At 39.1% G+C, this 21,314-nt stretch overlaps 1 protein-coding gene across 3 annotated transcripts in view; it reads right to left on the reverse strand.

The window, feature by feature from the left end:
* Positions 1 to 354: 354 nt before the first annotated feature.
* myom3 (myomesin 3) overlaps positions 355 to 21,314 on the reverse strand; it is a 57,007-nt gene continuing 36,047 nt past the window's right edge. The window contains exons 16-37 of one of the 3 annotated variants that reach the window (XM_034874822.1): positions 20,856 to 21,027; positions 20,526 to 20,650; positions 19,231 to 19,418; positions 15,347 to 15,473; positions 12,463 to 12,644; positions 12,021 to 12,135; positions 11,315 to 11,471; positions 10,637 to 10,743; positions 10,057 to 10,101; positions 9,817 to 9,953; positions 7,174 to 7,318; positions 5,732 to 5,791; positions 5,149 to 5,216; positions 4,436 to 4,546; positions 3,857 to 3,944; positions 3,571 to 3,609; positions 3,221 to 3,326; positions 1,719 to 1,882; positions 1,578 to 1,614; positions 1,382 to 1,404; positions 1,216 to 1,271; positions 355 to 1,079 (exon numbers count right to left, since the gene is read on the reverse strand). In XM_034874822.1, the coding sequence (XP_034730713.1) occupies positions 804 to 1,079; positions 1,216 to 1,271; positions 1,382 to 1,404; positions 1,578 to 1,614; positions 1,719 to 1,882; positions 3,221 to 3,326; positions 3,571 to 3,609; positions 3,857 to 3,944; positions 4,436 to 4,546; positions 5,149 to 5,216; positions 5,732 to 5,791; positions 7,174 to 7,318; positions 9,817 to 9,953; positions 10,057 to 10,101; positions 10,637 to 10,743; positions 11,315 to 11,471; positions 12,021 to 12,135; positions 12,463 to 12,644; positions 15,347 to 15,473; positions 19,231 to 19,418; positions 20,526 to 20,650; positions 20,856 to 21,027 (2,528 nt within the window). In that variant the 3' untranslated portion in view covers positions 355 to 803. Of the gene's footprint in view, positions 1,080 to 1,215; positions 1,272 to 1,381; positions 1,405 to 1,498; positions 1,615 to 1,718; positions 1,883 to 3,220; positions 3,327 to 3,570; positions 3,610 to 3,856; positions 3,945 to 4,435; positions 4,547 to 5,148; positions 5,217 to 5,731; positions 5,792 to 7,173; positions 7,319 to 9,816; positions 9,954 to 10,056; positions 10,102 to 10,636; positions 10,744 to 11,314; positions 11,472 to 12,020; positions 12,136 to 12,462; positions 12,645 to 15,346; positions 15,474 to 19,230; positions 19,419 to 20,525; positions 20,651 to 20,852; positions 21,028 to 21,314 lie in introns of all 3 variants that reach the window. The other 2 variants (XM_034874823.1, XR_004657054.1) reach the window with 2 other exon arrangements.

Below are 21,314 nucleotides of genomic sequence, written 5' to 3' on the forward strand. Positions count from 1 at the left end.
TCTCAAATGATTTCAGGCTGCGGCCGACAGTTTACATGCTGTTGAATTTGTTCTGTAAATTTGGTTAAAATGACATGGCTGGCTAGTTAACCTGTGTTGTTGGTAAACATACTGTCAAATTATATTTTTGAATTTTTAACTGCTCACACAATGTTCGTGACTGCTAGCGTAATGTTAGCTGGCTGGCTTGTAGCTAAGCCAAAGGGTTCTATGAGCTGAGCAGACTAGAAATATCTCATATCAGAATGTATCTATGGTCCGTCCTTTTTACTGAAGCAGTGAACAAGGTACCAGTCCATACTCTGTCCTCTGGTCTGTTTGGGGACCCTCTCAACCCAACTCCCAACAGAGTGTTATAAGTTGATTAATGGTGCGTTTTCCTGCTTATGAATTCAGCTAGTCATTTGTTAGAATTTCTTATATTAGAAATAACATAGTTTTCTTTTATTGAAAAAACAATCTTTATATGAAACGTCCATGAAGGACCTAGCAATTCTGCAACTCTGTCACAGGAGAAGCCTGAGCATAACATACTGTTTTTACGGCATACACTAGGCTATTTAAACGATATAGACAGTTTGCAGACTGTCAGATTACATTTGTGATTAAACCTCACTGGGCATTTTTCAAAAGCTCAATAAAGTTCCCCCATGCTGAATAAAGTTTTCTTATAAATGAACAATCAAGCATCATTCCATCTCATCCTCCAACATAATCTATCTATCCATCCACCTTCATTTTCATCTTTCTCTCTATGCATAAAAAGCTGAAGAATAGAAAAACCCTCATTTTGGACCCAGTTTTCAATCTAAACCCATCAAAACTGCGTGGATTGGAGGCTTCTCCCCATGCATGTAAACGCTCACTGTCACATCAACAGTTTCAGAGCCATACTGGTTGCGCACAAAGATGCTGTATTTTCCAGAATCTTCCAGGCTGACGTTGTTAATGTTGATAGTGCTGCACTTGGGCTCCTTAGTGAGGGTAAAATGGGTCTCGTTAACAATCTCCTTGTCGTTCCGAAGCCAGACAATCTCTGGGGTTGGTTCACCATCAATGTAGCACGTCAGACACAAAGACTGAAGAGAGGACGAGGAGAAGTCAAGCACTTATGAAATAATAGGCCACATAAAGGCTCAAATCAGTAAGAAAATATAAATATTATTGTGTTTGAAATTGTCTCTAAGTAGTCACGTCTTCCTGACTATGTCATACCTTGCCCTCCATGATGGCTACCACATCAGGAAGACCCTTGGTCACTTTGGCTCGATCTGAAACAAAAAAAACAACTATAACTCTCTGCAGCACTTCACCGTAGAGTCTTTTAACCTTTGTTGAGGACAGAAAAAAACTCAGGATTTACATATAACCTGTGACTCACTTTTCTCAGCAATGGCCGCCTGTCTGAGGGATGAAAACACAAAAAGTCAAATCAATATGACATTGATAAATAATCTGTGCGAGATGTTTTCAATATTTTAAACTAATGGTCTGTTACCTCTGACTGCTCAGTGCGTTCTGTTAGTGTCACAGCAAGCCATGTTAGACTCATCTACTGCGTGCAGTGGAGCACTTACTTTAACCTCTGGTACTCCAGCAAGGCATCAGCGAAGACTGTTGGAAATAATAATAATCAAGATCTCATAATGTATGCTCTAAAATCTTCTCTTAATCTGCCATTGTGTTTTAGATCCTTCAATTCAAACTTGCTCACCCACCTTGTTCAGACAGGTCAAGAGACCGTTTGTGTGTCTCTTTGCCGTCAAACATCTCCAAGGTGTATTTTCCTTTATCTTTCTCTGTTGGGTTAAAGATTTCAATCCAGACATTCTGCATATTGCTGCCAGGCTTTGTCTTGGCTTCCTGGTCAATCCTCTTCTCCCTACACGGAAGGAAGCAAATATATTTTTTTGCTACTGCTACATATGCTTTAGACAGAAACTTTCTAAAACCAGCAGATCCTTACAAAATACATGTTATGGACATACTCCTGCTTTTCCCCTAGCCCAAAGTACTGGTATCAGATCTAGAAAATAAAGGGTATCTGTTTCTTCCTTATCACTGTAACCTCAGTCACAGGAGCATAAGCACACAGGTTTATAAACTTATAAAGATTTGAACTAAAAATTCTGTTGTAGGAACATGTTACAGTTCAGACTGGAATCATACAAAACTAACTTTATTAATAAAATGTATTTAAAATCTGTCAGTCAGCGTCACACTAGTCAGATTTTCTCCAGTGTTTTGTTACGCAATTGTAAAGGCTATTCTTTAATCCCCCAGCAGGTGGTGCTAGTAGCCTTACTAAAGAAAGCAGTATCAGCCTCAAGCATGTAATTAATTATCTTTTAGTATACAGTACCTTTAAATAACATCACAGGATCATTCACTTTAATGAAATGCACGTGAAATCAGTCAATTCTTACGCTTTCTCTGTTATTTTACATGTGTTGTTCACCATGTTATACACATTATTCAGAATTCAGACTGCGATACATTTGGTATCTTTGGTAATACCTCCCCCAGACGTTCTCTGGGTTTCAACAGTGTTTGGCCGCACAGGATGATGTGTAGTATTGATTTTAACAGATAAGTAGGCTGAATCAGGTGATTTAGTGTCCAGATGTGGCCCCAGCCGCCACGTTTGCATGCAGACTTGAAGATCCGCTGTACCCAGTTAGATCCTGAACCTTTTAAGCTGTCAGTAGTTAAACTTTGATAAGCACTTTAGGGAACTTTAGTAAAGAAGGCCCAGACAAGGAAAGAGAAATGTTGCAGTAGATGAGTATACCTCTTACCTCTATTGGTTTGTGTGTGTTTGTGTGTGTGCAGCAGTCAAGCCAGTATGTGTGACTTCCTTTTATGGTCTTTGACCTGCAACTGCGGCCGTGTTGTTTACCTACAGTTTCCTACCAGCGAAAAAAGACTGCTGCCATGCTGATCACTCATAGAGCACCACCACAGCATTATCTTCCTGTCTTTAGCTTGACATTTACAGCGTTGCACTCCTGTGGCTTGCAGTAAACAATGTGACCACACTACCAAATGGCACTGCCGTCTAAATAAACTTTAAGCTACTTTTTATTTACTTTCCTGTGCAAAATTTGTATTCAGGTCTGTCTGTCTTAACAGAATTTAAGTTAAGTTTGGAATATTTCCTCCTTGGTAGTAGTTGCACATAGCGTCTTAGGTCAGAGAGGTGATCTGCATGTGGACTCACTTGAAGTACCAGCTGGTTTTCATGTAGGATATATAGTATTTGAGTGAGCAGTAGAGCTTAAAACCTTCAGCGGTGCTCTGAATCTTTAGTGGGCTGGCAGACAACGCTGCAGAGACAGAGAGGAAAAGAGAGAAGGCAGAGCTTCTGGTTATTTGATGCCACAGATTGCATACATTTCAGTTTGCTTGGCAATTTTAATTTAAACACATTAGTATTCTGAAACAACACACACAGCAATTAATTAACATGGCTTTTAGTTGTATTATCCTTATCCCAACACACCTGCTGCTAAAAAAAGACATCATTGGCACATTTCACAAAGGTAAAGCTTAAGACTGTGAATAACTCACCACACTGTTTACTCAGCTGCTGGAGAAGCTTGTCATACTCTGTAAATCAAATGAACAATTAAGTGTTCAGATAGTGTTTTCTATTACTTATGGAATACTAAACACAAGATTAGAGGTAGGTAGCTGAATACCGAGGACACATAATGAGACAAGGAGGCACAAAATAAAAGACAATCACCTCACTTCTATTATGGATGGGAAATGTGTGCCAACTGAATTGCACATAAACAACTGGGGGACTATCGTTTGTGGATACTTGTTCGCTGGTGACAAGGTCGTGTCTTACCATCATCCAGTAACTCTAAGATGCTGACATCCTCTCCTCTCCCATCTGACACCACAGCTCTGTATGAACCTGACTCTTTCTTGGTAACCTGAGGGAAAACCATCCAACGTATAAAAGTTCAACTTATTCATAGCTTCTCAAATGGAAGATTACTAACTAGAGAACCACCAACAGGGTTCAACGTTAAGGTTTTTTCTTCACTTCAAATCTGCCCTGGACTCAAACTTTGTAGTTGTTTCATTCATCCTCTAATGCCACCCAAGAAAACATTGTTTTTGAAACACTCTTTTTAGCTTGTATGCGGCTATCATCTTCTTCTTTTTCTAACAAGACAGCTGCCAGTCATGTGTCACTAGTGCCAACTTTGTTTATGATTGGCCAACTGCACATTCAAATCAAATCATTAAACAAGTGTTCTCTGACGGGGCCAAAGACGTGGTGTTAGACTCATTAACTCTTTGCTTCTCTTGATTTCTCTCACTACACTAGCTACCATTTCTACATGCTCATTTTCCTGAGTTCCCAACTCCCCTCTCCAGTCCTAGTAGTCTGAAAATAGAGCAGAATCCTTTTGGATACCTGTGGGATGGTGAGTGTGCTGACCCCTGATGACTGCTCATACACAAGTTGGGTCACCGCCACGCCTTCTTTAAACCACTTGAGTGACGTGTCCTTGTTTGTGTTTGTCACCTGTGAATGGATAGATTTACATACAACTCCTCTAAAATGGATTGGTTTAAAACTATATAGTCTATATAGACAAATAGTCAAATATATGTAATAGATGTCATTAAAAGAGTTTCTGTAATGACTGGTAACTGATAATAATTAGTTACCAGTAATCATTTAAAGTAAGAGTTTAAACTTATTTGCTTTCCTGTAAAAAGTCAGATGAGAAGATTGATTCCACTCTCAATAGTCTGTCCACTTAATACAAAGCTGGAGCCAGAAGCCAAAAACCAGTTAGCTCAGCTTAGCTTAGCTTAGCTTAGCTTAACATAAGAACTGGAAAACTAGCCTGGCTCTGTCCAAAGGTAACTAAATCTGCCATCCAGCATCTGTAAAGTTTGCTAATTAACACCTTGTTTCTTTTATTTGTACAAAACCAGAGAAGTCTTTCTTTAAGAAGTAATCACAAAAGTACAACACTGTCTTGCCCCGAGTGAGCTTTGCAACACACAAATAATAGCAGAAATGAATAATGAAAGATGAAACATTTCTGGGCTCTTAATGTTATGTTAGTTCTCTTATTACAATTAGCAAATGTATTCTATAAAATGTACAAAAAATACCTTGCACTTTATAATCACTTCACAATCCTCATTTACACTCCACGACAAGTATTCCTGGAAATAAGGCCCTGGGGAAAACCGAACACATGGATATCCATCTAGAAACAGTGACCTTCAGACAATAATTTATTCACAGCAACCAATGAAACACAAATGCATCATAATAAGGCAATTTATATCAATTATAGCTGTGTGATAAAACATAATGCTGAAAGTGAAAGCTGCCTGAAATAAAGTGCATGACTGTAAAGTAGCAAATGTTTGTCTTACATTAATATCTGTTTTGCATCATGTTGTTCTGCAGGTTATAGACAATATGTGATATGTGGGCTTTAAGTCTCACATGGACTTTGGATCGTAGACATAGTGTGAGATGGTCTGTTTGCACAAGTGGGCACTGGGACTGGGACTCAGGTGATAAAAACATGGAGTTGAGTAGCACATCCTTTCAACTATTTAGTTTCAAGAGGTTTCAAAACGAAGCAGCGGGGTCACTATAAAGACCCTCAAAAAGCTACTGCAACTGGTAGTTGTAATTGTATTAACTATACTGTATCTGTTACTGATGTTTGGAGACTCTCACCGGACTTTCTCTGGTGGTCGCGTCGGTTTTTATCAGCCAAGGCCAGCGTCTGACGAAACTCTGAAAGAGACAAAAACAGAGTGCAAAAACAGTAGAATCACACAAGTCATATGGGGAGTAGTGATGATAACTTGTTGCTCTAAAAGGTTATTGTTTCCAGAATAATATCATCTTCGTTTTTAACTGCTCTGCCATTTGTAGGAGGGGAAAATAGACTTCTGAGAGAAAGTTGCAAGGAGACATTATAATGTTATGAACTGAGAACAGGTCAGAACATTTACAAAGCAAGACAAGAATATTGATAGTTATACGATCATTTATTCATTAAATAGGAAAAAATTAAATAGGAAATCTTTACTGTAGTCATTGTGCTACAAATCAGGTCCTCTAATTGATGTTGAAAGACTGAGGAAATTAAGAAGATCAGATATAGTGATACTATCTTTAATGTGACCTCATGCAGCACATTCAGTGTAAACGATAATTGCAATCAAAAACACCATACCACATTTCTGAACTACCTCTCTTATAAAAAATCATCATATTTTCCATCACTCATTTCCCTTTGATTAATACTTTAATTGTGAAATTATTAATTAATCCTAGTGGGTTAGTGAATAAGATGTATTACAAGTACATCACAAGTCCAGAGTTAGGCTAGTCATTTTCTGGATTTACTGATCTTCCACTAAAAGAACAGAGGCTGATCAGTTTAATAACGGACGCACACAAAAGTTAATGCAACTGTCTTCTGCAAGAAGTTTACAGTAATTAAGGTCCTCTTCTCTTAAAACAGCAGAGAACATTTTGGGAGAAAATGCAAATGAGTTGAACCCCATGGATGTACAACAGAGCGTTTGCATTGCAAATAAGCAAGTTCCTTTTAATCTATTTCCACTAAGATATTGGATTTCTTTTCCATCCATCCATCCATCCATCCATCCATCCATCTATCCATGTCTCTTCCAGGGCTGTAACTAGGATTTAAAAAATACACAAAAAAAAAAAAAGCATTTCAATTAATTCAAATATGTTTTTTGTAAACTTTACTTCATTAAAAATGTGGTTGGAAAATTCCAAATGATTGATTTATGTGTCCTAAAGCTGTCAAAATGTATTAGTTTGATTCTAAATTCTAGAGTAACTGTAATTAATTAATTGCAGGATGATTGCTAAAGTCGCTGAACACCCCACATTCTCAGAAGACACACAAGACGACATGAGCTCAATGGTAGCTTCAGCCTTAGTTCCCAATATCCTGTTTCAAAGAAGAAAATGTCACAACAAGGAAAGGGAGATAGCATTTCATCACTGCGTGATGTCACATTTACACAGATTCCTGTTCTGTTCTATTGTCCCTCTACATTTGTGCTTATCTCTCATCACGGTATGAAACACAAAAAGTATTTGACAACTTAGTGGCAACTGAATTCAGAACTTACTTTGATCCACAAAGACGAAAGTGAACTGGTTCTTGGCGCGGCCGTCCTTCAGCTGAGCCGTGTACTGGCCCTCGTCCTCCTGAGAGAGCTGCTCCAACACAATCTCTACCAGACCTTTGGCCTTGTCGAAGGTGATCTTACGGTGCTGTAGAAGAGCAAACAAGCATTGCCACACATACAGCACATACACAGCAGACAGATGATCCCGGATGGCAGGTAGACATGCCGCTTGCAATCTACTGTATGGATGGCTAATCATACACAGTGTGTGTCAGTGCATGAAAATGGTCTGAAAAAATGCACACTGTAGATGAAACATTCCTGTTTTCTAACACACACGCACACACCATGCACGCACGGAAGCACACACACATGCACGCACGCACGCACGCACGCACGCACACACTCACAAACAAACAGGAAGCAGCCTTTAAGCTCATTTTCACGACTGTTATGTTGATCAAGATAAGTGCATGCCTTGCATGTTGATGGGCCTCGGTGCTGGATGTGATTTGTGATGTATGGCAAGCCGGAGGGCCCTAATCAGTTAAATGGCTTTTGAATTTGCAAACCTCAGCTGCGATCATTTAGAAATAACGTGTAATCAGTACTGTTCAGATGGAGCTCTGATATGGAGTAATAATGGAATAAATGAAAATGAAATTGAAGCGATGAATGGAAGCTGCTGAATATAAAGCAGTCGCCCACCTCCCACAAACACGAGACAACACAGACACACAAAATGTATCTGACGGAGTTGTGAAAACACAATAAATATACTGTGTTGTGTTTGCTTTTCCCTCTGTGGACACATTACTGCACGGTTCAATAACCATGACGGCAGTGCTGATTATTTTTAACTCAGCGTCATAACGCATATGAGTGCTGAGGAGGTTAGTTCACATTCAGTTAGTGTGCCTTGATGATTATACCGTTTTATTTTAGGTCATCTTGCAGTGGCAGGTGAAATAACTGAGTGCCTATTTTCCATATTTCCAAATTGCTTTTTGTTCTTGTTCCAAATAGCTACTGCTTTCACTGAGCTGTTTTATGAAAGTAAAGGAATTCTGAGGGCATTTTTGAGAAATATGAAAGACAATAAGTGCAAGCATACAAACATCAGCCTGACTTGCAAAATATGCCATACACTGAAAAAAGGGAACATTTCTTTATTATTAATATGTCATCATATTTATTTACATATCATGCCTTACATGGCTACAGTTTTCCATTTCACAGGGCAATTTCACCCCACCCCTAGAGACCGTATCTTAAGTGATGACATACGGTTGATTTGCTACCGTGACAATCTGACGGAAAAACAAAAGACAGAACGCTGTCCAAACTCTCTATTCATTCCACCTTTGCCGTTGTGGTAAAAATTCTAATACCTTGTAGGGCATCTAACCAAAAGTGACACGTGTACCAGATGTTGGCTCTTTCTCCACCTTAAGGCCAGTTGATCCGCCTGTCTCCCGGACTTTGTGAAATTAGCTAATTTCTCAGACCTTTCTGTTGCCTTGTACACCTGTTCTGCTGCGTTGTTGGCAGCCTCACTTTGCTTCCTTCCAGTATGGTTAACAAAACACTAATTGCTGTTTTCGATATGTAGTGACTTGTCATGATAGCCATGCATGTTAGGCTTCATAAGCCTTGTAGAGTTGTACTTTTTCAACAATAAATAAAGTGACTTTATAGATACAGTTAATGTCCTTCATGCAAAATCTTTGATTAAAAATCATGAATCTAAAAAAGGGAAGGTTTTAGCTTAATAATCAGACTGAATTGTCTTTTCGTTTCCGCCTGGAAGAAGCACTCAGATCTAAGAAACATTTGATTTACTGCTGAAACTGTACTTAATACAAGGTAAGGTAGTTTAGGTCAGGGCCCCTACAGAGGGCCATAAGATAAACCTGATGGTTAATTAGGTAGAAAAGAGAAAGTTCTGGGACACAGATCTGTATATATATATATATATATTTTTGGGACTATTCTTCAATCTTTGCTTTTCTTTTTACATATGGAATGTGGGAGAGTTTGACCTTTTTGGGTCTCAAACAGTTATTTAAATGAAACCATCCGAGAAGTTAGGGAAGGGAAAAGAGGGAACTGTCTCTGTAGTGGAATTGCTAACTCATTGCCATCTGAAACGTGACCAAGGTCAAATGTTTCTCTTGAGCGTATAATATTATTCACCTAACTATCTTAACCTAACTGAACCAAACACTAAAGTCATGACCACAAATAATGTAGCATTTTGCACACACTTCACACTTCTGCAGTGGTAAAATGATTTAGTTAAGTTATGGTTTGGCTAGTAAGGATGGGCCCCACATATTTCCCCTAATCTTTTAAATGTCATATCGTAACCTAGCAGCCATGAATTAAGCAACTTAATGAGTGGCAGGCTGACAAGATTAAAGGACTTTGCCATGTGCTCATCAAATTAAAGTAACAATTAATATCCTTTCTAGAATATAAAAGCAAAACACATGCCTGAATCATTTAATTCCAAAATATCTTACAGTACAAAAAGTGTTTAAGAACTCTGGATATTTAAATCCTCTAACCCTGATTGGGTTAGTGTCATGCTCGGACTTTCTCAAGTGCTGTATCGCAGGATGGCCTGTGCAGTGTGCTCACCGGAGTGCTGGTGATTTCTCGGTCATTGAAGATAAGACGGAGCTCAGCAGCGTCACTCAGACTCTCAGTCTGAAGCCAAAGACGCACATCGCCTTTCTCAGAAACATCCACCTGCCAGCCCGACTTCAGAGCTATCACTGCCAACAACAACAAACAGAGCATTTCAGGGCGTGCTCCATTGGATTAGATGAGCATTTAATCAACGCAGAATTGTTGTGCAATGTCTACGTTGGTGCGTACAGGGATTTCTGACTTGCCAGCTGAGTTCTTTGAGTTGCTCAAGGTCTGCAAAGAAGTAAAGCCATAGCTGAAGGTTAATTACACTTTATACCTACATATTGTCAAAAACAATGGCTAGTACAGCTCTATTTTTATAAAGATATTTTTTGTTGGCATTTTAGGCCTTTATTGGACAGAAAAGCTCAGACATGATAGGGGAGAGAGAGTAGAGGAGGAGTGACATGCAGAAATGTGCAGCAGGTTGGACTCGAATATGCGTTTGCTGTGTCGAGGACAGAGCTTCTGTATATAGGCGCTCGCTCTACGAGGCAAGCTACCCAGGCGCTCTATTTTTAAGTTGATTGAGAACATATGCTTAGTTAGACGGGTGACCTTGTGGAAGCGGTTGTGAGGTGCATAATTATTTGCTTGAGAGAAAAGCTTGATAACCCTTAAAATTAAAAGTCCTGCTCTTCATGCTGCCGTCAGCTTTTTTCAATAACACTAGAGACAACTGAACTGTGTTCTTATCTCTGTGCCTGAGGGGAAGGTGTGAATTGGACAAGACAGTTTCCTGACCTTCCACTCTCTTTCAGTTTACCTTCAGCGGTGAAGTCGTAGCTTGACGACAGGTTTGGGTTGTCGCTCATCTCCACTGTGTAGAGACCCAGATCCTCCTCAGAGGGGTCCATGAAGGTGAGGACCGACCTGATGGACGAATTGAAAAAACAGACAGATGCATCTACAGAGCCTATTGGGCTTGTTGTTTTATCTCTCCAACCTGAAGCCCTGGGGGATGTAGGTACTGTTTTGTGCCGTCAGCAATTACACTTCACAGTGCTTTCTGTCACAATAGTGTTACCTTTCAGCCAGCTGAGCTTAAAATGAAATTACTGTTTAACATGCTATTATCAGTGGAACAGTGTAAATGTAAGCTGGCAAGCAGGCTTCCCTAAAGCTAAGGGAAGGGTTGAGTTGAGAATTAAAAGAGACTGGCCTTTAATTGGTATCCCAGTCACAAATACTTCAAAGCAAATGGCACTTTACAGAGCAAATTCAATTGATCCAGAGCACATCTAATGTTAATCTTTATATTTCAATACTATTACTGAAAACTATAGCAGCATCTGTAAGATGAACTGTATCCAAAGTTGCAGGGTAACCAGCATTTACATTTTGAGATATACACCACTTGATCCTGCAGACTGACATAGATTTCTTGGAATTCAAATACATATGTAAAGACGTGGAGTTCATGTTGCACATGAACAACCCGTACCCGTTCTTCTTGGTTTCTTCCCGAGCTCTCCCGGCATCGATGCTCTCGGTGTAGTTTTTGCTCCACAGAATCATGCTCTCGTCATCCTTCTCATCAGCCTCGTAGCCCAGAAATATGAAACCATCGTTGTCAACTCCAATCTCAATGTCTTTGGCACCTGAGGGTGACAGAGTCAGCTCGTGTGGCTGTAATGAGCTGCAGACATCATCAGCAATTTCGTAGCATTATAGATGAGAAAACCCACAGTGTTAAAAATGCTACTGGAATTAATTCTATGTATCCCCTACACATAATGTACATACTAAATATTTTGTTGTACTTTATACTTTCACTTTTTTGTATCCTGAAAATATTATCATTTTATTTCTATTTGATTTAGTATTTTGTACCACTAAATTGCACCTGCATATGCTATAATAAAATATGTTCCCATATTGCATTGGGTTGGTTGCATTTTAATTAACATGTTACTAGGCTACATGTGCTGTGTGATTTAAATGTCTTTCTGCGATGTCACCACTGGAACAAAGATGGTCTCTGATCACAAACTTGTCTCTATGAATAACTATTAGGCTACACAAAGTGAAGTACGTGGATGTTTTTTTTTTAATTATTATATAGTCTTATGTTGAGCCTCTTCAACAAGCCTTGGATGGGATTTGTTTTATTGCAATATTTTGGAGAATCTGGATCCATGGAGGCTGACCTGGTCTGGTCTGAGCTGTTATTGGCTCAGTGGGAAGGGAAGCACGGCCGACTCCTGCCTCGTTGACAGCCGACACACGGAGACGGTAGGTCTGACCTGCCTGAAGACCTGACACCTGGATGTCATAAAAAACACATTAAATATTTACAGATTGTGGTCATAATTTACCATGACTATTTAAACGTAAATACTGAGCCACAGAAACACAGAGGAATGAAATACTGGAGCACTTCAAGTTTCTGCAAGGTGGAAGTAATAATACATTTGTAAAAATTTGAGTAATAATAATTTACTGGCACTTACAGTTATTACATATGCTCATACTTTAACAGGTAATAAACAAATCTTTATTATAACTCGTGACAAAGTTTATAATGAGTGTATTTACCTTGTTTACTTTCTGTATCTTGAACTTGATTTTTCTTTTTACAGCTTTACTCACCTTGTAATGGGTTTCAGAGATTGGCCTTTCATTCAAAGCAGTCCAGTTGTCCGATATGTCACCCTGGCTAATTTCCAGCAAATAGCCAGTGACGGGGCTCTGTCCTTCGTACAACGGAGCTGCCCACAGCAGCGCCAGGGAGTTGTTTCTCACCTCCCGGAACTCCACGTCACAGGGGCAACCTAAGAGAGAGAGAGAGAGAGAGAGAGAGAGAGAGAGAGAGAGAGAGAGAGAGAGAGAGAGAGAGAGAGAGAGAGAGAGAGAGAGAGAGAGAGAGAGAGAGAGAGAGGAGCCAGGGCCAGATAGGCTGTGTATCAGGGTGAATGCTTTTGCACGGAGGATATCAAAGTGCAAAGGAACAGAGAGTGTGTGTTTGTGTGGCCAAAAAACTGTAACAAAATATCACAGTGAAAGAAACTACAAGAATAAAAAAAAAAAAGGAACTATTGTTCTGGATATGTTCCCTTTATGACAATATATAATGTACTCATTTGTCTCAATGGGAAGTCTTGACAAACCAGTAAAGTCAAAATGAGTACAGCGACTTTCCTTAATCTACCCCCACTGTGTTCATGCTAGCACCTGGTAGGCTAGTTAATTTGCCTAATGATTTTGGGTCACTTTTGAATTATTAACGGCACAGAGGAAAGACCATTTGCCGAGATTAATGAGTTGGGCTTTGAAAGTGGCATGTACAAGAGAGACGCTCTCCATTTTCAATATTAATGTCACAAGAAGCTGATGGGAGTGGGACACAACCACTGGGCTGACTGCTGAACCAACACATTGCCTACTGGAATGACTTTGTGTGTGAGTCAGCAAGTGTGTGTTTGTGTGTGTGTTTGTAATAAAAATTGGGTGTAATTTCCATTTGGCTTAGACATTTTATTGTTTCAGGTTGATGTAGTTAGTAAAATGTACACTGTCATCAGCAACCAGAGGAGCCTGTTGAGTGGAAGGCTGCTCCTTCCCAAGTGTAGGACCAACAGAATTAAGTACTCCTTTATCCCTCATGCCATTACACTCAACAACTCCTCTCTCGGGGGGGAGGAGGAAATAGGGCAAAGAGGACAGTACACACCTGGACTCCCATAAATACCTGGACACTTTAACCCTTTAACACTTGACTCGACACTGATACTTTATGATAATTTATGGTAAATGTCTTTTTTTTTTACTGCCAAAGGTTTTTTATTGTTGTTATCATTACTGTTATATCTATACTGTCTCCCTTTTTTCCCGCTTGTACTGTATTCCTGCTAAAAACGGATGCTGAAAATTTTAATTTCCTTGCGGGAGTCATCCCAAAAGGATTAATAAAAAGAAGTCTCAGTCTTAAAACATAAGACTTAGCACGTTAAGACGTTAACATTTCCACCCGAGTCTCCTTCAGGTATAACCATAGACTGTATGTTAATTCAATATTAACAGTTTATGGGTATAACTGACTTTTTCAGGCTACACACAGCGGCACTTACTTGTTGGTGGATGTTGGTAGGGATGCATGCAGCCTGAAAAGAATACTTTAGTGTAGACACTTCTCGGGTTGAAAAAGTACCTCCACCACCTTGTTTCAAAATAAATAAATGTTCACGTAGCATCTAAGATAAGGCCGTAAAGGATTGAGTTCCTTGCTTTAAAGATGCACACTAAACATGGCATCAACAATACAGGAAAGGTTTAATATAGAATATTTAATTATAATTGTTCAAATGTTTTTGCTCTACTACCATTAATATGAATGGACATTAAAAAAACTATTTCATGATTATTTCTTAAGGGCTAGATTAATTGTAAATAAAAATACAGGTTGAATTGTGAAATATTTATTGATGGGACTCTTTCTGAGTCCTGAAGGGGAATCTGTTTTTGTGCCCTTTCAGAGCAGCTGATTGTTTCGGGACAATCAAGCAGCACAGACAGCGCAGCCAGGGAAATAAAGAACAAGTCGTGGAAAAGCCTTAAAATACCAAAATTATTATTGCTGGCAGAGTATTTGTATGTGTCTTAAAACATGTGTGGAGGGGATATTTCAATAATTATACCAGCAGTGAGAATTATTTTTATCAGATGCACCTGTCACACATTTACACTAATTTGGCAGAGAAATCTTTAGAATTATTCCTAAAGTTAAACTTGTTCCGCTTTCTGTATTGTTATGGAAAATGTGCCTCTGTGCAGTACATAACAAAGGTTTGGGAGACTTTGATTGACTTACACAGAAGCAGTTGATGAAATCTTGGTTGAGGAGACTTAAGATTTAACAATACAGTTTAAACACAATGTGGTGTTGTATAGTGCCATCCCAACTCTGAATTTCCTGTCTTCCTGAAGGTGCCTTTAAACTCATTCTGGACAAGATCACAGAATACCAAATATGGTCCGTCTTTACTCATCTGTGCATGTGTGAAGATGCTAATGGATCATTTACAACAACTTTTCTTACCTACGTAACAAGTCACATTGTGGCATTGTGGTACCCCACATTCATCTGTGACCGTCTGGGTCAAAAACATCTTATCCACTGTCATCACTGCAGTTTCTGTGTAAGTATGAATGTGAGTGAGTGTATGTGTATGTGTATGCACGTGAATGTATGTGAATGTAACTTCCTTCCCTGACCTTTGCGGGATGTGAGCGCTGTCTGTGAGACATGCACTGTCTCATAATACAGCTGTGATGCCTCCCATCCTCAATGGTGATAAAGAGTTAAACTACTACTCTGCCTGAGACAGGTTAGGACCTCCTGCTGTCATGTTGGACACTGACCTGAACGAAACCTGGTGTACAACTGTCTCAACTTACACAGCATGAGTTCGCAAGCTGGAAATTCTACCAGGTGTGTGAAATGATCTGAAAGTGAAGTGACATTTTCTCTCCTTACCTGGCTCTGGCATCGTCCACTTCTCACACAGGAAAGCTTCACTGGCTTCAGAGGGCTTCCCCACGCCAGCTATGTTGGCAGCACACACATGGAATTGGTAGAAGTGTCCACTAGTCAGGTTGCAAACCTGTGGATTTGCATCAGGCACAGAAAAGCTAATTAAATCTTGTAAAATGATGTGTAATAGTTAAATAGTGTCCATAAGTCAAGCTAATCATAAACAAGTGAAAAATACAGTGTATACTATTCATTTTAAGTCTTTCCAAAGAAGACAAGTGGTTTAAAGATACTATGTCTACATCATGTTTTACATCTCACATCTCACTTCATCAAAAGGTCTTTAGTTGCACATTTAGGAAGTGTTTTTCTGTCTCTGGTCACTGAGGTTGGCAGGTTGAAGAGAGGAGGAAACAGATAGTGTTATGGAAGAATGTCTATTTCCCATTAAATGGTTTGACAAAACGCTAAAATATTCTGGTATAGAGATAATCCAACATGGGATGGTTACTTAGTTGTTATGTTTTTTAGTTATTTAACTCAAAAGCCTGGAAGAGAAGGCCAGATGGACTTTCTAATCTGTATACTGTATATTCTGAATCCTCCACTATACTACAGTACATGTTTTATCAGAGATTTGTTAATTTTGTTGTAGAAATTGGGTTTCTTTGGTTTTTTTATGGCATTGTTTAAAAATGTATTTAACGCAATAGAACTTCATTCCTTTACACAAATGAAAAGATTTACAACGTTTTAAAAGGAAAAACACGGCTCAGTCAGCACATCACATAAGCGCAAAAGTTCCATGGTTGTACAGTTACACCTCTCGAGACTCAAGCAGGCATTTAACAAGGCATTAGCTCTGCTGCTGCTGCTGTCACTGCATTTTTTGCTGAGCCCCCGAGACACTTTTGCTTTGGGAAGAGAAGGGATTAAGCCTTATTGATCTGTTCATTGATCTTCCTATTCACAGCCACTTAGACTTTAAGGCCCTTATCGCCTCTGTGAACAGATTTGAACTTGTGCTGCTTCTCTCTTCTCTCTCCCGGCAACTAATTGATACAACCAGAGGGAACCTATTTCACAGTAATAGCAATCCCTATCTAAAAAACTTTCCCCCCACCTACCACCCACTTCATTATCTATAGATCCGCCTCTAACCACATTTAGGTAGAACAACTACCTTCTTATCAGATCAATGTACAGTCCACACAGAGAAATGCAAAGGTTGTCTGACAAAATAAGTGAAGGAAAGTACAGCTTTCAGCCACTAGATGGCAAACAGGCTGCATTTGATTCATTTGACACATATTTTTCAACTTTCAATGAGAAATCTAACTTTGCTCGTGATGCTTTATGATGACCAAATTATTTTTATTATTATTATAATTATATTATTTTCTTTATTTGGTATATACTGTATTTTAAATGATGTTGTTGTCTTTGTTGTCATGTACCGTGTGTCAGTTTCTTGCTACTGCAGCAAATGAATCGCCCCTTGGGGACAAATAAAGGTTTTGATTGATTGATTGATTGAAATTAATCACAACAAAGCATCAACTTCACTTGAGTATGTCCATTTAAGGTTTCTTTTACTTTCACTCTACTACATTTCACAAGGAAATATTGTACTCTTTACTCCACTACTACAGCTGGGGTCACAAGTTCCACTGCAGGTTAATATTTTACAGTTAAGATTTTAGCTTCTAAAACATAACGCATTGTCAAGATTAAAACAGTTGTCGCCAACATTTTTGGTTTGTAGATGTGTAAGTAGTTAGAAGTTCCACAAAGAAATATTTCTTTTCTAAACTTCTTTGATTTGATTGAAAAGTGCATGTTGCTTATGCATTGATGCATTGGTAGTAACAATCTAATAATGTGTTGTAATACATCACTGCTTTCTTTGTAGAATGAGTATTTTTACTTTTGATATAAAGAGAACATTTAGCCGATAATAGATTTCTGTACTTTAAGGTGACTTTAAACGGAATTTTACTAGTAAAGGACTATTGTTTACAGTGTTTTATTGGTATTTTCACTTAAGCAAACGCTCTGTGTACTTCTAGACAATTTAGGAGAGAAAAACCCTTTGTGGATATAATATAGCACGATTGGTGACACATTGACAGCAAAATTGAGTAAGCTTTCAGGGTAATGTCATTTACATTTTCTGCACAACTTCAACCCAGAAAAGAAAATCAATATTTCCAATTATTCTGCTTTACATCCAAAAAGTCAGCAACCTGATTTAAATACCAGCATAAAAGAGCTGTTGTGGGAAGTGGAGATTGCACTTTCAGAGAATGCAAAGTTGTTGGAATTGCTCATTTACCCCAAAAGGTAGAGCTGCATTTTCTCATCAGAGGTTTTTTTTTTCTTGGAAAGGGGTCTTGGATGCCCAAAACTCTGCAACGGGTAGGACTAATACTAATAGGACTATAATATTTGTATCCTTGACTGTAAATTAAATGGACAGAGCATCCGGTTTGGCGAAATGCGGCAAATCACAAGTGCCATAAACCTGCATTCTATCTGAGTTCCAGCAGAGGGCGACATGTGGGGTTGCAAATGGAGGCCGGTTTTTGTAGAAGTCTATAATCAAGTGACGCACTTCTCACTTTATTTATTATCCTAGTAAACATTTTCATAATAGGTTTATGGTCACAATCACTACTTTCAAGTCTTCTGCAACACAGAATGATATTTATTTGAATATGGTCTCATTGATTTAAATATCTTTGATAAAGCTGGGGGTGTTTTAGGGCGTGGCTATACTCTGATTGCTAGTGAAAATGTGTATCATAACGCAGAGTGTAAGGGCTCCTCGCTCACTCCTCCCTGTTGTCTAAAATTGTCACATCCGCAACCAGGATGGCTTCGCCCGTAACGGCAAAGTTGATGACTCACAGCAGATCTTCACAAATCAATGGGTGACGTCACACATGCTCTATCCATTAAAATACAGTTAGTGCTTTGTATTCGGTCATTTACTTTCTAATTGGATTTGTCTTTGTAAAAATAACCACTCACTCATAACACATTTTCACAATGTCTAATTACCGAGCACCTGTAATCTCCCTGAAACAGGTTAAAGATTTAACTTTCCTCGAGGTCTCCATGGACACCGCTTGTTGCCTAGTGACACAGCCAATGTAGATAAGGGAGCTTGAGCCAATATTTCAATATTTTAGGCCACTGCAGTGCTAAATAAAGTGGTGAGTTAACGTAATTATGGTTCTGTTTTTATACTGTCAGTGAACAGAAAAAACACTGCCAGATGTGAAAAGATGTGAAAGGAAAAAAGTCTACATGTTGAAACAAGAGTCTCCGGCAGCTGTGTGAGGCTTTACTTAGGCACAGTGGTGCCTAAAGCTAAATGTTTAAGTCGGCACGCTAACATGCTCATGATGACAATACCAAGATGCTGATGTTTAGCAGGTTAAACTGTTATCATGTTCACAAAGTTTAGAGCATTAGCATGCTAATATTTGCTAATTAGCACAAAATACAAAGTACAACTGACACTGATGGGAAAACCATTAGCTTTGCATGTATTTGGTTCATAAACTTTAATAAATTATTGGACAAATCAAACTTTTAACCTGATCTGGACGGATCAGCGAACTCATCAGGATACATTGTCTGGGAACAATGATTTTCCGTACAAAAATTTGCCTAATAGTTATATTTCACAAAGATCCAAAAATGTCAACCCATTGTTGGCCCTAGAGGAAAAGTTAGAGGATCACCAACGTTATTAGGATTCATTCTCTGGACACCATGAATGTCTTTAAAACTTGTATGGCAATCTATCCAACTGACTGACCGACATGCCGCCAGCATCACACTACACCATACTTGCATTGTGCTGGAGTTTTACTTACTTTGAACTGCCTTTCTTTAGTGGACTTAACGTTGACCTCTCTCCATGTATCCGTGTCTTTTTCTCTCTTGTCCAGGTAGTATCCACGCACAGGGTCTCCCCCGTTACATGTGGGGGCCCTCCAGCCCAACACCATCTCTGATCCAGTGCACAGCAGCAGGGTGATGCCAGAGGGAGCTGAGGGAACAGCTGGAGCCAGCAGGAGGAAGTTAAACAGAATTATTTATTTTTTCATAGGTGATAGAAGAGCAAATCTCAGCCAGCAACTATTCTCGCTAAATAGGCAGAGAAAAGCCAATAACTCCCCAACCGACTACAACTACATATTCATAACTCTAGGCCCATACTGAGCGTTCCTGAATGAGAATAAAATAAGATATAATACATTCAACTCATATTCTCTTTGATAAAACATGTATTCCTCACAAAGAATTGAACTGCAGCCATTTATCCTCAGGTAATGGCTGAGTGGAAGAGTGGATGTGAGGAGACTCTGGTGAGTGAGATGCAAGCAAAATGAGTCATCATTGTACTTTACTGCAGGCTGCAGAGAGCCCATTATCTGAACCTTCAACACAGCATGTAAGAAGGTTCAACAGGTGCGTCTCAACACAACTACAGTACAAACCAACCACAATAAGAGAGAGCATTCATCTGATGGGGAGGTGATGGCACAGTGGATATAACACATACCTCTGGTGTGGGAGACCCGGGTTTGATTCCCACTGTGATACATCAATCAGAGTGCCCCTGAGCATCCCCTAGTTGCTCCAGAGGTGTGCAACCTTTGATTTATAGCAATTGTAAGTAGCTTTGGACAAAAGCGTCAGCTGAATGACATGTAATCTAATGAAATGTAATGATGTACAGTCATCTGATTAGGGCTACATATGGAGACTGACATGTGGAAGGAGCACAATCTCAATTGAATAGTTTGCCAGTAGCATTAGACAGCTTTGTGGGACAATATTATGAGCTATCTTTCCCACACTCGGTTTAAAATATAAACAAAAATGTCTCTGATGTAAGTACAGCATTTATCTATCTCTTTTCTTCACTGTGTTGGTGTTGGGTAGATCTAAGCATGCGAATGGCAATGGCACATCTTTACTACACCTTTGACAAAAATGCGCTGATTGATAGATTTAACAATGAAATACTACATTTTATATAAGCTGCTTCAAAGTAAACCACTGCAGGAGTTGCCTCATTGGTAAAATCATCAGAAAAGACTTGAAAAATCCTTGAGTTTTGTGATGTTGACTATTTTGGGATCTGGCTTGCGGGTGCACTTACAAATGGCCGATTTGACGAGAATGGGACGAGACTCATCTGAATAGTTGCTGTTTCCAGCTCGGCTCACTGACTTCACCCTGAACACATATTCCCTTCGATTCTTGAGTCCATGGACTGTAAATCTGAGGAGCAGAGATGAAGTTCAGGCAGGTTGAACTGTTGGTCTAATCCTGGTCAACCAAAACATCTTTAGCTCAATGAATTTACCTCGTTGTATTAATAGAAATATTTAGTTGAATTTGCTTTTAGCTGGATTCTCCCCGCAGCCAACCAAAAACATGAGAATAAAACATTCTAAGACATTGTTTTAATTTATGTCCCCATTACCGAGTTTTGGTAACAGGCTTGTTGTTGACAGTCTTCCAGTCTTGTTTGCCAGTTTCAGTGTAGTACAGGTAGTAGCCCTGGATATCGTCTCTTTCTTTGGGTTCCTTCCACTGGAGCAGCACCGAGGTGTCTGTGTCTCTGATGGCCATGACAGAGTGAGGTGGAGCTGGCACCGCTGATGGGAATCAGATAAAAAGCCATCAGGTTCAACTTTAGCATCAATCATTGAATGGTAATTAAATACAAAATAGAACCAAATCAACTCTTCATTGATTTTGGAAAATTCACACAGAACTTGGAAAGTGACAAAGTGATTTACTCAAACACTGCATTTTAGTGATAAATCTCTTTACCATGTTCAGGTCAGTTGAACTAAGCATACATTGAAGATATCATAGGGTTATTCAAATCACTCCATAAATCAGTGTTCTTTTCAAGCTTGAGATATACATTTTTATCTTC

This window comes from Etheostoma cragini, chromosome 6 (genome assembly GCF_013103735.1).
Source record: "Etheostoma cragini isolate CJK2018 chromosome 6, CSU_Ecrag_1.0, whole genome shotgun sequence".
Lineage (NCBI taxonomy): Eukaryota > Metazoa > Chordata > Actinopteri > Perciformes > Percidae > Etheostoma > Etheostoma cragini.